Here is a 19,454-nt window from a genome sequence, read left to right on the forward strand (position 1 = left end):
GTGGTTTCAGATTGATGAGTTTCCACCTTGAGTGGGTTAAACAATAACATAATTGCCCTCCTCTCTTTCTCCCTCCCTCCACCTCTTTTTTTAGTTTTTCATCATTCATGCTTTCCTGGCACAGAAAGAACAGCGTGATCAGTCATGGAAAACACCAGTGAACTATCCTTCAGTTCCAAAAGTAGAGGGCAACTCTAAAAATATGCCTGTTACATAAAAAGAAACAAAATAAAATAAAAGAGGAGACTGGGCTGAGCAGCGGAGGGTTCTTGGTTCAAGCCCGGGTGCAGACAAAACATAGAAGGTGCTCTGGTAGTAGGGGGACGTCCCAGGACACTTTCAGAGCACTGTCGAGGTACCCTTGAGCAAAGTATCGAACCCCCAAATGCTCACTTTTCCCCCATATGTAGCTGGATAGGCTCCAGCAACCCTAACCATGACCCAGCAAGGGATAGAAAGGAAAAATACAAAACATAAATAGGAATTTTATGCTTTACACATGATAGTGCCTACTGAGAGAGAGCTCCTGTTTTCATTCAGCTGACCTGGGGAACAGGCAATTATGGAGTGAAATGCCATTTTGTGTGAGCGAGGCTGCAGCCTGACAAAGATGGAGCGAAGGCTGGTTTTAATTTGCCATCGTATTAATAGTATCATTGATGAAAAGTCCAGTACGGCTGGGAAACATCACAGACACTCCGTTAAGTTACAATCAGAACGTGATTGTGAGAGAGAGAAATTGTGGGCTGCATTTCTGGGGACGTAAACAGCCGCTGAAAGGCGAACAACAGTCCAAATGCGTCACCGGTCCTGTTGACTTTAGTTATCCATTGGCAGTGATCAGTGTACAGATGAATGTCTGAGAGGAAGGTGGCACCAGTGTCCTGAAGTTCACTTCCACACGACAGAGGTCATCAACAGTCAGTCGGGCCAAAACAAACCATTTTGCACGAGCCTGACTCTCAGCTGCTGCCTTACTCAGTACAAAGAGCAGAGGTGGAGGATAATGTGTAATCCGCTTACCAACGCCAAGCCTACACGCCAATTACGAAGGCTACGTCACAGGAGTGTTTATAATTTATCTAATAAAGCATGTTTGGAGGCAGAATCAAATTTGTCTGAAAGCCCTTTGGTGCACGTTCTATCACCAAAATCAATCAATGATTAAATAATGCATGATTTCATTAAATGATGTGACAAATCCCTGGTGCCGAGCACGGCTAAAATAAGATTTTTTTTTTTCTCCGTTCTGATGAAAGCGACATTCTAAAATCTGATATTCAGAGGTGATCTATGACATAATTAGTGCAATGTATTGGAGTTGCATTAAAGATTAAAACATCGTGAGTTAAGTGAGGCTGCGCTAGAATAGCTACAAATATTTGCGTAAGGGTTTTGGTCATTGCACGGTGTTGAATGGAGAAAAAACATTTCAACAGGATACATTTTAATTAAAACGTATTGAGAGAATATCACCAACCTTCATAACCAACCTAAACTTCGGTCAGATTTACAGGTTAATTCATAACTATACAATGATGAATGTGAACAAAATAAAATATAGAATTATATATAAAAATAAAAGGTAATGATTTTTAAAAACTAACCAGTACAGTAATTCTGGATTTCCTCCCCCTGCATGAGAATAAGAGTGGTTACATTATTACCTCCGCCAAGGGGGGCAGGTGACAACCGGCGTTTGCTCGTTTGTCTGTTGGCAAAATAACTCAAAGTTATGAATGGATTTTAACGAAATTCTTCAGGAAATGTTAACAACGGACCAAGAGCTTCTTACAATGGGTAACCTTCAATGTCAGCCAACCTTGTATTTCTACTGCCTCTATCACACACACCCATAATTGAGAGTGTATGTGTGTGTAAGTCACAATTTGTGGGACCTGCTTGGCTGAGTTCTGCTTTTTTCCTAGTTTCTAATAAACTGGCGAGCTGAGATGGAATTACAAGTCGGATATTCTTCTCTCACAATGGCAGATTTAATGAATCAATAAGAATAACACTGACATCATACAAGGGAAAAAAAGAGCAGCGTGTTTGATCAATAAATGTTTGCCATGCATAGACTACAGTATGGAATCTCAGCAGCTCTCTGCATTTATTTGCTGTACCGCCATCTGGGCACATGAAAAATACTGTTGAACAGAAGAAGCATCCCATAATATGGAATATTATTAATGGAACCTTTCCACAAACATGCGTGATATTCAGCCACATTTGGAAGCGAAGGAAAAAAATAATTCCACACGTTGACTCAACACCTAACAGCAACCAGGATTTACTATTGCTAGAATCTCTCAAACATTGTTAACACACGAGGCGGCATCACAACAAACGCCACCAAAGAAGGCAGAGTCGTGTTTTGGTTGTTCATGTGTCAGGATTACAAACTTAAAGGGAGCGTGTGTGTGTGTGTGTGAGAGACTAGTAACACTGTAAGTGTTGACAGCACATTGTGGTGTTTTTTTTTTAACCTGGAGCCTCGATGTGTAGTGATGATGGAGGCAGGCTGAGCTGCAGTTCTCTCCTGCTTAAAGAAGGTCCAGCACCCCAGCCAACGCCGCGGAATCCCCGCTGGGCTCCTCATCGTTGGCTGGGGTGCGGGAGGAGACTCTCTCTTGGATGAATCTGTAGAGGCTTTCTTCACGTCGAGCCGTGTGACGGTTCATACACACCAGGCTGGAGTACTGATTCAAAAGGGTGAACAGCATCCCTGAGAAGGGGGAGTACAGGGGGAAGAGGTAAGAAGAGAAGAGGAGACAAAAAGAGAGGAGAAACTACTGAAAACACAGGAGACTTGAACAAGTAAAAGAAATAAATCTGAGGAAAAATGAATGATTGTTTGGCTCATTTATAAATCCCGCACAGACGCACACCCACGCCACAAGCTTTTTCACTGTAGCTCCACTTTAGGAAATGGATGGCTAGAGGGGTATTTCTCTGAAAGGCCTCAATAAATGTCAGCGCAAGAAAAATGAACGGAGGGGGAGGAAAGAGGCAGGGGTCAGTCCAGGCAGTAATCCACTCTGCAGCCGAGACCGAACGGATGGGCGAGGAAGGAAGATGGCCCATAAAGTGGAATAACTTAAGGTAGAGATGAAGTGCATTCTGTTATTTATGCACCCTGAACCGATGACGCCAACAAAGACACTGTGTGGTGAGAGCCTCAGGAGCCCCGCGGCCCCTGCAGAGGCTGACGACATCGCCGTTCCTGCTCAAGATGTAATTTACTGTCGGTGTGTATGTGTGCGTGTGCGTGTGTGTGCGAGTGATTGCGCCAAAGGCAGAAACTCGCACAACAAAACGACAAATTTGGGTTGGCGTGCAAGACGTACCGACAGTGACTCGTTTGTCCGTGAGGAAAGAGTGTATTGTGTGAACATCTCTCATGAGCTGAGCATCTCCGAAGGTGAAGTACGCCACGTCTCTCCCGGCTTCTGCCGCCGCCATGAGCTGAATCAATGCTGAAAGAGAGACGAGCAGGACAAAAAGATTATTACTGGCGCTAGTAGTAATAGTGGTCATAATAACACAATTGATTTAGATTACTTTGAAAACTTTCAAGGTCAGCTTACATCATGTGAGAAAACAAACTGCTAAAATAACAGTAAGCTAAAATATAAATAACCTAATTATGAATTATGACCTCATGGTCACAAACAGGACAAGTTATGACTTCAGGCAGAATCACCAGAAATGACAAAGGCAACTGCTGTACCAGGAGAGTAAATAACCCACCAGCAGCAGCAGAGCTTTAACATGTGCATTCAATCAAAAACACTTTTAAATATTTATTGGAACGGATATTGATTCCAGATGAATAAATACAGGAAGCCATTACACCGTAAAGGTCTGTAATCTTGACAACAACATTATGGCGGTCTTATGCAAATGCTACAATCCAAGTCAGCTCCAGTATCATGATGGAAAAACACTTTTGCTGCTTCTAAAAATACCGGCTATGCTAATTCCAGGGCTAATGGGCGGGGGTCCCTGGAAGCTAATACCATCCTCAGGGACATTGTGAATAGTCCAATAGATCTATTATACGAGGCTATAAAGGAAATTAACTGCTCCAATTCTACAGGAACCAACACTGAAACACATCGATGTGACTGTAAACAGGTTTCAGTTTTTCAAGAAAAAAAATGTTAACAGCTGTTCAATTACAATTAGTTCGTAAAAAGAATTAAAAGAAGAATATGGATCAAAATACGACGTGTTCGGATGTCAATGACTTCTTCAGTCTAGGGGGAAATTCAAATCTCCAACAATCACAATGTTACAATAAAAAAGAGCTACTGATATATAATTTGTGAATTAAAATGAGGGAAAATGTGACTGAAAAAGGCCAAATTCTGCAGTGGGGCGCACTTGAGCGGACTTTAGCTTATCAAGAGTGATGATGTGTGAGCCCAGAGAGACCTGCGTCGGCTGGGATTTATGGCGCTCCTTCCCTGTAATCAATTGCCCTTTTAATGGAAAACATAAATGTATGCCAGCCAGTCAATAATGGGGAGGGGGGGTGGGTGCAGGTAACTGACACCCTGGGGGAGCTACTAATTGACTACAGGGAAGCGAGAGAGAACCCAGATGCAACCCTGTCAATCACAGACAGAAGTTCTACTGTTAAATGTTCCGTTTTCTCCCACCTGAATCGCAACTTTACAGTTTTTCTTTTTCAGGTGAACATTCTAAAAGGGCCGAATAAGTGGCATTCTATTCAACACGTGCCGAATAAAAGGTTAATGATACCTTTGAGTCGCGTGTCTCCGCCAAAAGCTCCGCAGCCCCAGTTGCCCGTGGCGACTGCGGAGAGGTGCTTGCTTTTGTAGTTGTTTCTGAAGAACCCACAGTAAGCCTGGAAAAAGGTAGGAGGATAAAATTACAACTAGAAAATGGTTCATCTGGGCATTAAAAACAGGTTACACCTTTTAAGGATTCGTTTTAGGGGGATGAGCTAATATAGCTATTTAAAAAAAAGGACAGTTTCGCACCTTGTTGAGTTCTCTTAGGATCTTCTCAGGCAAAAACTGCTCCAGGTAGTGTCTGAATTTAAGAGCGTCAATGGCCACAATTTCTGTGCATCGCCTCTGCCACTCATCACTGGAGAGGAAGGAAAAATAACAGAAGAGATGAGGATCCTGCTACCTTCTTTTTATAGCGATTTGGTTTATAATTTCACAACCCAAATACTTAATTACACGGGATTATGAGCAAACGATACCTGGGAGTCTTGTCTTCGTCGTGCTGCACCCATTTGTAACTCTCAGCATAGCCTGAATATTTACTGTACTGTTCAGTTCCTGAAGAAAAAGATGGTTGGTGAAAAAAACAGACCACAAATAACTCAGTATTGAGAGGATGCGGTGGGCCTAAATCTGTTTCTGCAACTTAATTCTTAAATCTAATTTAGAGCTTTTTGTGCTGCCTACATGAGTATCAGTGTGGATTGGATTGTCATAAATAAAGGGCATTGATTTAATAAGCAGCCCGCTTTGGGCTTTGAAATGAAAAGCTTTTAGCCATAATGGGAAGAAATGGATGGAACTGAGAGGAGGGAATTAAAATGCCTGCATGGCACCAGCACCACAATATCATTCAGTAACTGGGAAGGTTTTAAAACATTATCTCTTATACGATCTATACTGGTATGATGCAGTACATCTCCTTGAGAGCCAAGCACATGATGTTTATAAAAATACTCATTTTTGCCCTTAACAAGAAGGAAGAATGTGTGAAAACTGTTTTTCTAGCAAAAATCATGAAAAACGTGTGATATTACCATCCTGTTTGGGCGACTAATAATCCAGCCGCATTAAATCCCTCCTACAGCTCCACTAACTCCTCATATCAAACAGCTGGCCGCTCACATGACTTCCTCTATCAGACATCCTCCTTCACCTTCATCCTTCCCATCCAGGAAACCGCCCACAGATAGAGGCTGCCACCAGTAGATTACATCTGCGCCCACTGATCAGTAAACTGATAGAGTGACATTTGAGAGTCAAATGCACCGGACGTCTAAACTAAGGAAAACAAGGCGAGATGAAGACGGAGCAAGATGGAGAAGAAAAGATTTGGCTTACGGTCGTGCAAAGAATATTCTGCATGACTTCAATGAATCTTTGACGCAACTGGCCCATTCCATTAGAGAAGCAACGACCTTAGTTGGGCCATAAATTCCTTTCTGTCCAAATGTAATAAAGTTAAGTGGAGAGGAGGAGGAGGAGGAGGGAGGGAAGGAGGGAGGGAGCTAGAGTAATGGCCAACAGGCAAGGAGGCAATGAAGGTGACTTGAAGAAGATGAGGGTTAAATAAAACCGATGGAAAAAACAGGGCGCCGTACATGACAGCCGATAGTGGTCGTAAAAGAGACAGAAATTGATTTTAAAATTGAATAAAGAGAACTGGAACATGCGTGTCTGTTTGGTGGAATAAACAGGCAGAGCAATATTATTCCTTTTCTATTACACGTCATTATAAACTACAGCTATTGCCATTGCGGCAGAGAATGTAAGACCCAACCCTGTTGTATTTTGGCCCGTCAATATGCTTCTTCCTTTCTCCAGGTAGAGAACTGCATGTATGGATCAGTCCCAGTTTATTTTAAGTCTGTTTTACTAACTTGTGGTTCGTCCCACCCATAGGGAAGAGACAGAACTGTAATCTGTGCTCGTCATTATGCTGAGCGGAGGGCAGGTTTCATCTAAGTGCCAGGGATGTCCAAAGAGGGGGAGGAAGGTGAATGAGAGGGCAGAACATTTCCAGAGGTGGACTGAGAGCGTTGGAGGTTGAAAAATAGAGCAATCCTGCCGGAAAGAAATGAAGGATAACCGGGCAGAACCAGGTGAATCGATGGAAGGAATTTATATTCGGACCGGACGAAAGGATGAGGGATAGAAGCAGATAAACAAGGAAAACTTGAGTAGACATGCAGTCAGTGTGAGGCTTACTACTAGAAAAGCTAAGATACCTGTGCAATCCTCTATTACTTTTAATCACTGAAATCACACAATGCACTATATCCACAGTTTAATATAAATTAAAACAGAGACGTGGCAATAATGGAATCCTGCAGACTGCCCATTAAAGCTCCTTTACCTGTATTTCAGACTAAAATAAGGGCCGTGACAGAGGAAGTCCATAACTGCCCGTCCCAATAATTAGCATTTTTTTTAAGGTTTAAATTAAGGTCATATTTTGGTTTAAGTTTAGGTCACTATTGTGTGTGTACCTGTGATAATAAGGCATTCATCATGTTCCAAAGCTTCGGTAAAAAGGCGAGAGACGATCAGTTCTGCATTTATCACAAATCTAATTTCTTCCTGGACCAGTCCGTGTCCCGTTACTCCTCCACCGACAAACCTGTTTGCAAAGTCCACCTAGAAGAGAAATAATAAGACTCAATTTACAGCCCCTTTGGTTTCTCACCACTTCTTTAAAAAGTAAGAGGCTCATTTGACAAACTGTGTCAAATCCCCATTGGATGAACATGGTGTTTATAATAGCCTTAGTCAGGCTAAACTTTATAGTTCTTCTCTCGGCTACCTTCATTATTTAAACAAATGAATCGATTAGGGTCTCCTTATTACCCGTCACTGTTGTGGGAATCTAACACAGATAGATGTCTACTAATCGCTGCACTGTTTCCTGCTCGTAAATAATCAAATCAGGAAACCACAAAAAAATGCAAGAAATCGAGAGATAATTCAGGCACAAATAAAAGATTACAGCCAAAAATGAGCACAGCGATGGCATATATTTAGGCAAAAAGCATACAGTATGAAAAGTGGGGATTTGAGTCACCCTCAGTTTGTCATTATTTAGCCCGATAATAAGAAGGAAGAGAGGAAAACAAATTAGACAGATTCAGCAGATCAGCAACAATCTAAACCCTAATTACATTGTTGTCATTAGTGCGAGACCAAACTGGTTTGACCACCGTATTGGACGCATATCAATAATAATTAACAGAGGCTAAGCTAAGCTTATCTTTTCTGATCACAAGATTGCGAAACAGTCCGGTTTCTATGAATCTTCTGGGAAACAAACATATTGATCCCGTCGCAACTGCGGTTGTAGCTCTGGGCCAACATTTCCCGTGTTGAAATATTTCCATGTGACATTCACACCCCAGGTTATTTAACGCCACCTTTTGTTTCTGTGGCGTGTGTAAGAAGACAGTCCGTTCAATCAGCATGCTGCTATTTAAACAGTCTGTCAAGGGCGAAGGTTCTGCTCACTGGCCCACAGCAACGTCAATCTGTGTGACAGTGAGTGTGTTTGTGTGTGTGTGTGTGTGTGTGTTCTAAACAGTCGCTCAAATCCTCACCTCCTTCACTGGTTCACCCCTAACCCTCCTCCACGTCTCACCTCCTGACAGAATGACAGCCCACTTTGGCCTATCGAAACGCAACACACCGCCTTCGACTGGCCTGCAGAGGTAGCCATCAATCCTCCTGCAGGACTTGTGGCCCAGCTACCCCAGTGAGACAAAACCCAAATCTCTTACCCCCCCGTGCACACTCTCTTCCCTCATCCCCCACCCTTGGGTCCTTTCCTCCATCCTTTGCTTCTCTGAACTACTCAAGTGAATACATCAGCTGTCACAACAGAAAGGAGAAAAGCATCAAGCAGGCAAACTGGAACACAGAGGACGCCGTCTTAGATCCGGCACCAAATCAGACAATTTGCTATTTTAAGAGAAATTGGCTCTTTTCCAACCCAACAACCATGTTGTTAGGATAATGCATCACATGTCTGAGTGTCCATGGGCATGTTAGTCTCCAAATAAAGTGTGATTGGGCTCACTGACTGAGATCAGGTTCAGACAAAACTTAAAGAGTCAGAAACCAGTAGCACTGACCAAAGAATTAAACGTAGGAAATAAAAGCTTTAAATAAAGCAGCTGGTTTAGTACGCCAAAGAGCAACGTCTCAAGAAATCCTGTAAAATCATCATGATTTAAATTATTTCTAAATTGCATTTATAAAAACACCCCAAATTGTATCAAAGTGCTGTGCACAAAAGAAGATGATAAAAGCTAAGATTCAAGTAAAAACACTGAAAAAGACATAGTGTATAAATATAGGGTCAGAAGCCAAAAATGGTTAAAAAGCCAAAAAGAGAGCGATTTTTTGGAACCATTTATTAAAGAGCAAGTGAGCCAGCCTGCCTGATGTGTAGAGAGAGCTGACTCCAAAGGTTAGAGGCAGAGATTGAGAAAGTGAAGCCCCCCTCTCAGCTTCCTGCTTGAATTTGGTGCAACAGACAAAGACTGGAGTGATTGAGAGGAGCATATGGAGCATATATGACCATGGAGGTCAGCTGGGTGTAGAGGGGCAAGGCCACGACAACATTTTTAAAAAATGCAAATATATTCAACAATTTCTCACAGCATTCAAATACACCTTCAGCCATTCTCAAGACCATTACGAAGTTCTGAACACACTCGGCGTTAAATAAGGCACTGAGGGGTTTCTGTGAATGTACCATTGAAATTAAAGGATTTCTTACCTGCAACATTCCGTAACCATCATCCTCAATGGTGCCTCGACAACTGATATGCAGACGTGTTAACTGTTTCTGGGAGCTGGAGAGGAAAACAGGAAACTTTGGATTATTTTTGGATGCGTATGCACAGGCTCGGGGAGGAAGAAGGATGAGGTACTGCAAGTTAACGCTTGCTTGCATTTTCATCAAAACACTTTTGTTAAATGTTTGTGTCTGTGGTGAACATTTTTCAGTCGTGCTTCATGAATTTAAATCATCACTAAAGCCTTCAATGAAGCCATCAACTCTGCAGCTGAAAGTAGTTAGAACTTAATTTGTTTATACTGAAATTAACACTGAAAAAGTGATAAAGACAGGCGATTAAATGTATGTTTGTTAGTCATCAGCCTACCTTTCCCAGTTTGGAGGATTGTTTAATGTTTGCCTTGTGAATGTAACAAGACCCTTGGGCCCTTGAAAAAAGAACAACAAATGGGTTTTAATAAATAAATACTGTCGGCAACAGATAAATAAAGAAAAAATCAATTGCTCTCAGTTGGGATATTTACTTACTGTTCTGTGTAACTCTCCTGAAGTAACACAGCAGTGTTTTTAACTTTTCGATTTTCCTCATTGAAGAACCTTCAAATAACCTGGAACGGAAAGCAAAAATCAAACACCCAGCTTGGTGCACAACAGGAGGACAATTACAGGTTGGGACAATCTTTTAAACCACTATTCCATCTTCACCCTCTTCCTCACACTGGAACAGCCTAAGGACTTAGCATTATAACAACACATCAATATTCAGCCGACAAGTGTCACGTGGGATGTATTTTTTTAAAATGGCAGAAAATTTGATAGTCTGGAGACGTTGCATTATTTTGAGACAGCATCCTCACTGAAAAATAGCCATAATTAGGCAATATTCCGCCTCAAAAAATAAGAGAGACCATCCTGTGGCGCCTCCATTCAAACCCAAACACACGGGCTTTATTTTTCACTAATGAGCTTTCACTGTTGACAAACTTTTTATTGGGTTTCCTACGCCATTTCCCTAACGCAGAAAAACACAGGGTAAACAGACACATCTGCTTTCTTTGCTCCCTCTTAATTCCATCCATCACTTAATGGAGGACAAACCTTGACAGTTGTGCCAAAACAGCAATCAGCAGATTGCTTGCTGCTCTGGGTGTCCAAGACCGAGTACCGCTGTGGACGATAAGCACAGTGATGGACACTCCCTCAATTAGAGCAGAAGGGGAGGGCTGGTAACGATCCAGAGCCCATTTTAGACTGCAGTGGTTGTCTTGTCTCATCTCTGATACACCAAGATTTTTCGGCCGCCCTCTTCTCCTGGTTTTTGCCTCAGAAATAGTGACAGTGAAGGCGGAACTGTGTGAGTCCCAAGAAAGCGGCCCGATGCGGCGGGAATCAATGCTTACATTATTACAGAATCCACTTTACTTTGCCTGCCACTAACATTTCATGTGAAGTCAGGCGGAGGGGGGCTTCATCTGCATGGCTGTCTGTGTGTCCAACAAATCACACATAATCGATACCGAGACTCTGTCTGACTACCATGACGGAGCGAATGACTCCTGGTCAGTGGTTTTAATGCCAGGATTAGTAAAACACCCAGAGTTGACCTACAATGTCTGAAACACAAATAATATATGCTTCTCCACTGCTGTGTGACATATGCCTTCTAAAAAAAATGATAAGAACGGCCCATCATCAGGTCACACTATAAAAACTATAGCTGCACAATTTAATATACATAATCATATTAGATCTCTACATATTCTATCCCAAAGAGAATGTAAATCTACAGGACAGACAGGTGTGGAGTCAATCTATAAAAATCATTGTACTGTAGAATGACGGCACACTTGCTTAATGGGCTTTAGAGGATTGGATGACTTGTCCAAAAAATTACTGTGATGTGATAAAAAATAAATAAAGGGTAATATTTTTTTCTTTAAGGCAGTAGTGCCCCCTTATGGAAATCAGTTACTTTTCCTCTGAATATGCCCCCTGAGTGCTGTATTTGATAGCCACTCCCTGTGAATTCTACTACTTAAAATATCCTTACCCCCAGTTACCCCCCCCAGTGAGCTCCCAATATTCTAGTTTACCTGTAGAAGTTGATCTCGGGGTAGTTGCCGTACTCTGACTTTCGGGAATTGCGTCTGGGAAATGTGCAGAAGAAGGCGTTGGCCAAAAGGCAGGCTATTTGCTCCTGAGATAGAGTCAGGGAGTGGTTCATCCTTGTCTTGAGAAGGGGAATTGGCTGAAAAAGACAGTATGAGGAGAAATGCACATTAAAACTTAAAGTGGAGACTAACAGACATAAACAAAATCGCAGATGAGTCAGGTAGGCACACAGCGGTGGGTCTGAGGGCAAGTGGGAGTAGATAATTGGTTTAGCAATCCAACAAGCAGAAGAGACAGGGAGTCCCATTAGGTAAATGGTGGTAGTAATTAAGGTCCTGGTTTTCTTGCTCTCCTCCAGGTTTGTGCAGTCACACACAAGGGGTGCATCCATCTTCCCTGATTAGGGCTAAAGAGTCTCCCAAGGCTGCACAGTTAGCAGATCAATACCAGCACTAATAACGCACGTAGACGTTAGCCTTGACGCTCCTTGCCACAAAACAAGGAATCACAGAGCTTCATGCAACAGAGGAGTGATCTGGAGGTGAATCCTCAAAAACGTCCATTTTTATCTACGTACGCCAGCATCCTTGACATTCGGCCCCTAATTCTGCCTCCAGGAAAAGAGGAGTTTCCCATCCAGCTGTGAGTGGGCAGTAAATCTGCTTTATTCAATTAAACCGAGGACTCTGAACTAGATAAGCGAATTACAAAAATACCGACCTCAGAATTCTTACATTGCTCTAATTGAAGACAGTGAATGATTACTGATGGGGAGGAAAATATGAAGACAAATGGGGATGACATTTAAACCATCTCTGACATGTATCAGCCCCATTTACTGGGAATGAAATTAAGGGCCTCTGGGATTTGACGGGGTGATATCAAATCCTGTTTTTAGCATACGCTGCTCACATGGTGGGTGTGGAAGGTCCGGGGAAAAGACAGATTTTTACATTTCATGAGCGCAACACATCAGATGGATGACTGAACATGAGACAGACGGCTCCTCTCCCTGCTCTCATCTCTAATGAAGCAGGCCTTCATGTGGACCCAAAAGGACCACTCCTTATCTAACAGCTGTAACTCATGAGCCCATCTTATGTAATGTCTCACCACCACAAATAAATCCCTTAAAAATTGCTAAATTGTACTTGCCATAGTGCAGAGGCTGGGTGCACTGAGCGCCAGGTCAACCATAGCTGGTAGCACGACCTCAAACAAGTGTTGCTTCTCACAGTCCTCCAGACACTGTTGGTTGGACAAAAAAGATGTGTGGACAGATTTAGTATTAAATCGTGAAACAAAACATCTAGAATTTGTTTTTTCTAGTTAAATCTCTGATATAATTATAACATTTTTTTTTTAAACTAGAGTTTTAAATTTGATGAACTCTATGATTAACCTTTAGACTATTATAATCATGAATTCTTCCCTCAGGTATTTCTGGAATACCTTGGCATGGTATCTATAACAAAAAAAGGATACCTTGATCTACTTTTTTGAGTCAAAGTGAACAAGTATATTAAAAAATTAAAAAAATAAAAAGAGAAAATGTATTCACACAACTGGTACAGAGCTACCAGGAGATGCAAAAGCAACCTGAAAATGTTTCTTCCAAGTGCCTCTTACTGGTGCAGGGATGGGGGAAAATAAATCAAATTTTATAAAAACGACATGTTCCGGCCGAAACGACCGTTCATCTGGCAGCGAGATTGCCACATCTGAGATGCTCATACCTCAGTCTGCAGCTTAGCTCAGCAAGCATGTGCAATGTTCTCTGAAATAAACAACCGGTTATTCCATCATAGGCTCAGATTTACAGCACAATCAATTACGAGCATAGTGGCAACGTGCGCTGCCTGTATCAATCACTCGGCTTATTCTGTAAAGGTGAGCAGGAGGCTCTTGCTGATTAAATAGCCCTCTCGGAGCAAATGCAAATGGCCAATTGTGAGGCGTGTGGTAGGGCGGTTTAATTTCCAGCCAAAAGTCTTTGGTGTGTGATTGGACCGGGGGGCATTTATACAGCCACAGAGCAGCCTGACTAAATCCTGTCAGAAGTAATGAGCTGGCAGACATCATAAAGCGCTCCTGTGGGACTAATAGATGGAAGCTGGTGATGCAGCAAAATGAGGGTAGGGGGATGATTCCCATCTCCTCCTTGGCTACAGCGATCGGCACTTACAGTAACACAGAGGTTACATACAAACTGCACCTTCAGCATCGACAGCACAGACTGAGCTCCAGCAGAACAGCCAATAAGCACGTAATGAATGCAATGTGGTCACTTGCTTTACTCCAAGTCATATCAGCTGGTTTCAGCCTGTGAAAACTGAAATAATAACTTTAAAAAGTATTTAATCCTACAGCTAAAAGGTGATTACATCATTATTGTTACAAAACTTTTATTTAGTGTTTGCAAAAAAAGACTGTCAAAAAAATATTTAAAGGTGAATGACGTAAAGGTATGAAAACTACATGACCAGATTATCATCAGTTGTTTGTTTAAATCATGAGTACTTTTCTGATGATATTCTTAAGCTATTTTTACAATTACAGGTGTGCACCTCCCGGGTGTGCACGTCTGCTCAGACATTCATCAAAAAGGGACATGCTGACAGTTTCATTTGGCATGAGAAAACTCAAAGACAATTTACAGGCAGACCCTTATTTGGCTATCTAATTCTCCCCACTCGATAGCTATTATACAAGTGTCAGTCCCTGCTCTTTGTGCAGTGCCCTTCCTGACAACCCCCACCCCCCAATTTTTGGAAGGTTCTACATTTTAAACAATGTATTTTTGGTTGAAAAGTTCAAGCTAGGAATTGGTCTACAGTCAAAGATTACCCATCACAGAGCTTTTAAACATATTAAATTGGGCACTGACAAAGCAGAATTTGAGTATTTCTGTGTGATTCGTCTGTGTGGAAAAGATTACTCTCTTGTGATGGTGCACATTGACAGCACAATTCCAGCTGTTAATCATTCTTGTTCACTAGGATGCTCTAAATGAGTCCACTGGCAACGTTTGTCAAGAAACCTGTCTGAGGCAGTCATGGCTACTGCATATACAGCAGATATATTTAGTCTCTAAGAAACCCTGCACACTAACTATTCATTTTCTGCAGTTTCATCCACACCTAAAATCATTTGAAAGTCTTCTGAAATTCAAGTTTTGACGTAAATTCTGTGTGTCACAAAGCCTCAGTAGCAAATGCATTATTAATTGAAGGAAATACTGTGCTAAGCTGAGTAAACGTTGTTGCTGATGCAACAGATTCCTGGCAGTCACTTGCTGGCTTTACTCAGCATCCCTAAAGATTTAATGGAAGTTTTTAATTAAATTAGACTAACCTATAAAAAGGCTCAGGCAGCTATTGATCAGGGAAGCTCTCTGCTCCACTCTGATAAATTATTTTGAGCAACAATAATCAGAAGGGGCACGTGACAGTTTTTAAAATTGATTTGAATGGAGGATTTTAAGTATCAGCACCGCTAATCAATGGTTACAGCTCTATTAAAATGCTGCTACTACTTAAAAAGCACCAATTAAAGCACCCAGGAAGAATTATTTGCTTCCTTTTCAAATAATTCAACACATCTCCTGATCACAGTAAAGCCATTTCACATCATTTCCAGATGTTTCTCTAAACTGTGTTTGTTTAAGTCCCTGAATATGTGAAAATGGCTGAGAAGTGTTGGAAAAAATGGAGCAGGGAGACCAAAATGAAAGATATTCCCTTGATTCACCTACAGCAGCTGTTGCAGCCATGGTCTGTGATTATCTGTTCTAACTGCTTGATGCTTTCTTGCCCCCGCGAGACTCCAAGGTGCTGGGAGGGGGATGACGAACACTGATTGGCTTACAACAAAACAGAGAAAAGTATTGTTCTAGTTTAGTATCATAAATTAAGCTTATTACAGTTAATAGATTTAAATTATAAATACAGATTTTACTTTCCAAGGCATGTAATTACATGGCCCTGGTGCAAATATCGTGCTGCCTTTAGTTTTGGAACGGAACTTATAACAGTACCAAAAGCTCCAAAAATACACTACAAAAGGGGAAAAACAGTATAACACAGGAACTAAGGGTAATATAAAGGTATGTTTTCCAAATTGTTAATTGCTTGAATTAATCAGGGGAAATGTTTTTATCTCTATGATTAATATTTGTGCAGCCCCAGCTAGAGGTTGTCGGGTTTTCCACAGCTTACCTCTGTGCAAAGAAGGTTAAGGGCGGTGAAATCCCATTTCTTTGTGTGGGCTATGTTGTATGTCAGTATTGCTTCCTGCAAAAGAGAATTGGAAATACTTCTAAAACACAATGACGTTAACTACATGTTTTTTTGTTGTAAATTCCGCCCCCATGTGGCCATTTTCTAGAATAACATCGAGTTAAAGTAAAGTTAATTACAGCGTAAATAAGTGATCATGAATAAGTATACAAGAAAGAAAAATCACTTTATTTCCTGTATTTTTCTGTTTAATGGGAATAGATTGAATGAGAATTCTTACCCTAATATCCAGGGAACTTTTGAATCCTCTCCGCAAGGCATTGCATATTAGATCCCATCTACTTTGGACCCTACCTCCAACCTGCATGAAAAAAAAAAAGACATCAAAATAAGACATGTATTCCTACTGTTTATTTTGAAAAGCACAACTACAGTGGTATACTTCAGTCTCCATGGGAAACAGATTTTTATCGGAGCAGGGCATCTTCACGGACATGTCATCCCAAGCATCTTTGAACTTGCTTGGGTATGAAACAGGGAATTCTCCCTCTCTGAGAAGGTCCGTCTGTAAGAAAAAAGAAAATGCAAAAGAGGGAGGAAAGAGTTTTACAGGTTGCTGTTACAATTGCATAGGCCAAACAGGTCCTGGATTATAAAATCACATCACATTGTGTACTGTTCACCGGTCTCACCATAATTAAGTTAAGTTACTGAAGTTTGGGGCAATAATTACAAATCTAATGTACAATGTCATTGTTTATTCGACAGAAAACAATAATTTGCAACATCCTAAATTATATCGATCATTTTTATGGTCTCATTTATTTAACTTTGCTGATTTGGTGGAATTTCAAACAGCTCAAATAATGCACAAAGCAAAAAAAACAACCAACTGCCCGCAAATGTCCAAAAATGTTCACTGTGAGAGAGGAAGGCAACAATCTAGGGTCATACGCGTTGCCATGCGTACGACGAGAAGGACCTTTTGTGTTTCTGTTTTTGGTGTGAGGCTATGGAACAGTCTAAATATGGAACTGAGGGAATGGCCAGACATCAGGTTTTTATGATCGGTATATGAATTAGGAAGGTATTATTAAATATGTATATATGTGTGGTATGTATGTATCTATGTATAAGTGGTAAGGTAGAGATGATAATGATGTAATAATGGCAATAGTGGTGGTAATAATGATGTTAAAGATACAATAATACAACTAAATCACAATAATTATAATAATAAAGGTGACATAGTCAGTAATGGTAGTGATACTGTTAATGATAATATATTTTAATATACGACAAAGGAACACAGGTAAAGACATTTTTGTTGATTGTTAATTAGGGGCAGGAGTTAATAAGTATAAACCTCACCCTGCTCCTTTTCAGGCAGTTATTTACAGTTATGTCATCGCTTGCTCCGCTCTTTATTTCACTTTCGGATCAATATCAATACATAATACAAGCATAAGAATTAAGCTTTTAAATCTACCTGACAGAGACCAAATTGCAAATAATGTGATGTTAAAAAATCTGACTTTTTATATATTTTTTCAAATATAAATTAAAAGTTTGCAGTTTCAAGTTTAATTTCCTTAAAACTAAATATCCAGAGTGAACATGTGAAACTGTTTTATCAAATGTGATTGTTGGGTTGCATCAACTCCCTATAGGAGTTCTACTGAGGTGAGGGGAGGAAGGGAGGCTTCACTTCTTTTAGCCTGTGAGTTTTACTTTACCAATTTTCATAAAATGAACAACAAATGTAGATAAAACACACAAATCACCTGCTCATTATCACACTGCACTACATGCAAAATGTTTGAACTCACCCTGACTGTGACAGTGTGATTAGGTAGTGCCCTCAGGTGGGGAAAAGGAGGGGCACACTGGGGCATTCTGTTCAGCTCATCTATGGGCGTCCCCAACCATCCACTGTAAATATTATACACAGAACAAAGAAAGATAATTATGAGTGGACATTTTTATGATGTGGAGTTGTGATATATGAAAAAGTTAGCAAATACATTTACCTTTCAGAACTTGCACCTGATGGGTTTTTGATTAAATCACATGCACCACTACACTCTGCTCTCTCAGCATTTTCTGTTTCTGTGGTGTCACGTTGGACCCCATCTTTAGCAGAACATCCAGAATCATTGTCCCCGACAACATCCTGGGAGTCCACTTCCTGGGACATTGCAAAACTAGAGTCCTGCTCAGTGGAGTCGTGATCCTTCTCTGAACAGTCGAAGAGTGTGGATTTAGATAAAGGGCTCGTAGGACTCAGCATCTCCGCATCACTTGGAGTATTTACATCTTTCCTGGGACTATTTTTGAGTGAGAGGATGAGTTTTTGATTTGAGGCGTCTGCAGCAACACAAGTAGTTTTGGCAGGCTGTGGACCAGGTGAACTGGGTCTTTTAGATTTCTGACCATTAGACAATTCTATTTCGGTTAAGTTATTTTTGCCACTTGCATTGTCAGATTCCTCAAGTCCCCCAGCAGAACCACAGTCCATCAAAGTCTGGGATGATGGAACACTTTGTGTGCCCTCTGTCTGAGAACAGTCTTGTGACATGTCCTGTGTATTGGCTTCACAGAGGTCATCATCGTTCTTATCTATTACGTTAGCTTTTGAAAGGTCATCCTTTAGATCTTCAGCCTTGATGTCAGGAGCCACACTGGATGACAGGAAAGACGAAACCAACTCATGATCACGTGTCAAGGTTAGAAAAATCTTGCACAACTAAAACCTTTATGTATAACTTGACTTTACCTTTCCTGAGAGTTCATCACTTCATCCATCTTCCAAAGTTCAGATAATATTCATAAACAGAGGCTGTTCAAAGAAGAAAGGCCTTCATGTTATTAAAAGAAATACTTTAGGATATTACTATATAAAATACTATGGGATATTTTTGTACTGTTGAGTTGAAGGTGAAAGTCGAGCCACGCAAAAACAAGCACTGCTTGCATGACTTAGCTATAAGTCACTAAAGTAATTATATACTGCATCGTTTTCTCAGTATGAGCCCTATTAGCCCGGCAAGATTTCTCTTCGGGTTTAAAGTCTTCGACAGAACATTATAAATAGAATGCGACTTCATTTTGTACATCCGCTCAGTGACGCTAATTTCAACTAGCTGATACTGATCAGTTCTACGCTTATTTGACATCTACCCCTAAAATATAACTATATATTACATGACCATTGCACCTATAAACTATTAATAATAAGAATTAAAAAAGCGAAAATAAGCTTTGGGTTAGGCTCACCTAACTGGCTGAAAAACAGTTAGCATTTGTTCGCTAGCTTTGATTATTCTTTTAAGATGACTCCAACATGTTGCGCCGTATAATTTAAGTAAAAGTTAAAAAAAAACAACTTACAGGCATGCCACGTTTTCTTTAATAAAATGGAGTTACACGCGTTGGGTAATAATTATTTTCGTTTTACATGCAATCATTTTCACATACTGACTTGTGTTCCGGTTCTTCCTCTCCAACGCCGACGACCCGAAGATTGTCCAATCAAAACAGTTTTTTTCG

The 19,454-nt window shown here is 40.9% G+C and overlaps 1 protein-coding gene across 3 annotated transcripts; it reads right to left on the minus strand.

Moving 5' to 3' along the window:
* Nucleotides 1-1,430: 1,430 nt before the first annotated feature.
* parga (poly (ADP-ribose) glycohydrolase a) lies at nucleotides 1,431-19,449 on the minus strand. 3 transcript variants are annotated; one of them, XM_011603292.2, is made up of 18 exons: nucleotides 19,387-19,449; nucleotides 18,682-18,744; nucleotides 17,936-18,586; nucleotides 17,735-17,837; nucleotides 16,348-16,470; nucleotides 16,186-16,266; nucleotides 15,885-15,959; nucleotides 12,823-12,915; nucleotides 11,649-11,803; nucleotides 10,084-10,163; nucleotides 9,923-9,983; nucleotides 9,535-9,610; nucleotides 7,253-7,400; nucleotides 5,243-5,321; nucleotides 5,013-5,121; nucleotides 4,771-4,876; nucleotides 3,351-3,479; nucleotides 1,431-2,728 (listed from the first exon to the last, which is right to left on the minus strand). In XM_011603292.2, the coding sequence occupies exons 2-18, from the start codon at nucleotides 18,708-18,710 to the stop codon at nucleotides 2,547-2,549; spliced, it is 2,280 nt and encodes a 759-aa protein (XP_011601594.2). In that variant the 5' UTR covers nucleotides 18,711-18,744; nucleotides 19,387-19,449; the 3' UTR covers nucleotides 1,431-2,546. The 3 variants fall into 3 exon arrangements, with proteins under 3 accessions (XP_011601594.2, XP_011601593.2, XP_003964099.2); XM_011603291.2 differs by having other exon boundaries at nucleotides 19,383-19,433; XM_003964050.3 differs by having other exon boundaries at nucleotides 19,296-19,418.
* Between the last annotated feature and the right edge of the window lie 5 nt (nucleotides 19,450-19,454).

The sequence above is a fragment of the Takifugu rubripes genome, chromosome 4 (assembly GCF_901000725.2).
Source record: "Takifugu rubripes chromosome 4, fTakRub1.2, whole genome shotgun sequence".
Taxonomy (NCBI): Eukaryota; Metazoa; Chordata; class Actinopteri; order Tetraodontiformes; family Tetraodontidae; genus Takifugu; species Takifugu rubripes.

Bases quoted from the DNA above. Each gene is read 5' to 3' on its own strand.
- parga (XM_011603292.2), bottom strand. From the start codon at position 18,710: ATGGATGAAGTGATGAACTCTCAGGAAAG. The intron at 5,322-7,252 runs GTACACACACAA...CTTTTTCTTCAG, and splicing joins TGAATGCCTTATTATCACAG to GAACTGAACAGTACAGTAAA. The intron at 4,877-5,012 runs GTGCGAAACTGT...ACCTTTTTCCAG, and splicing joins TCCTAAGAGAACTCAACAAG to GCTTACTGTGGGTTCTTCAG.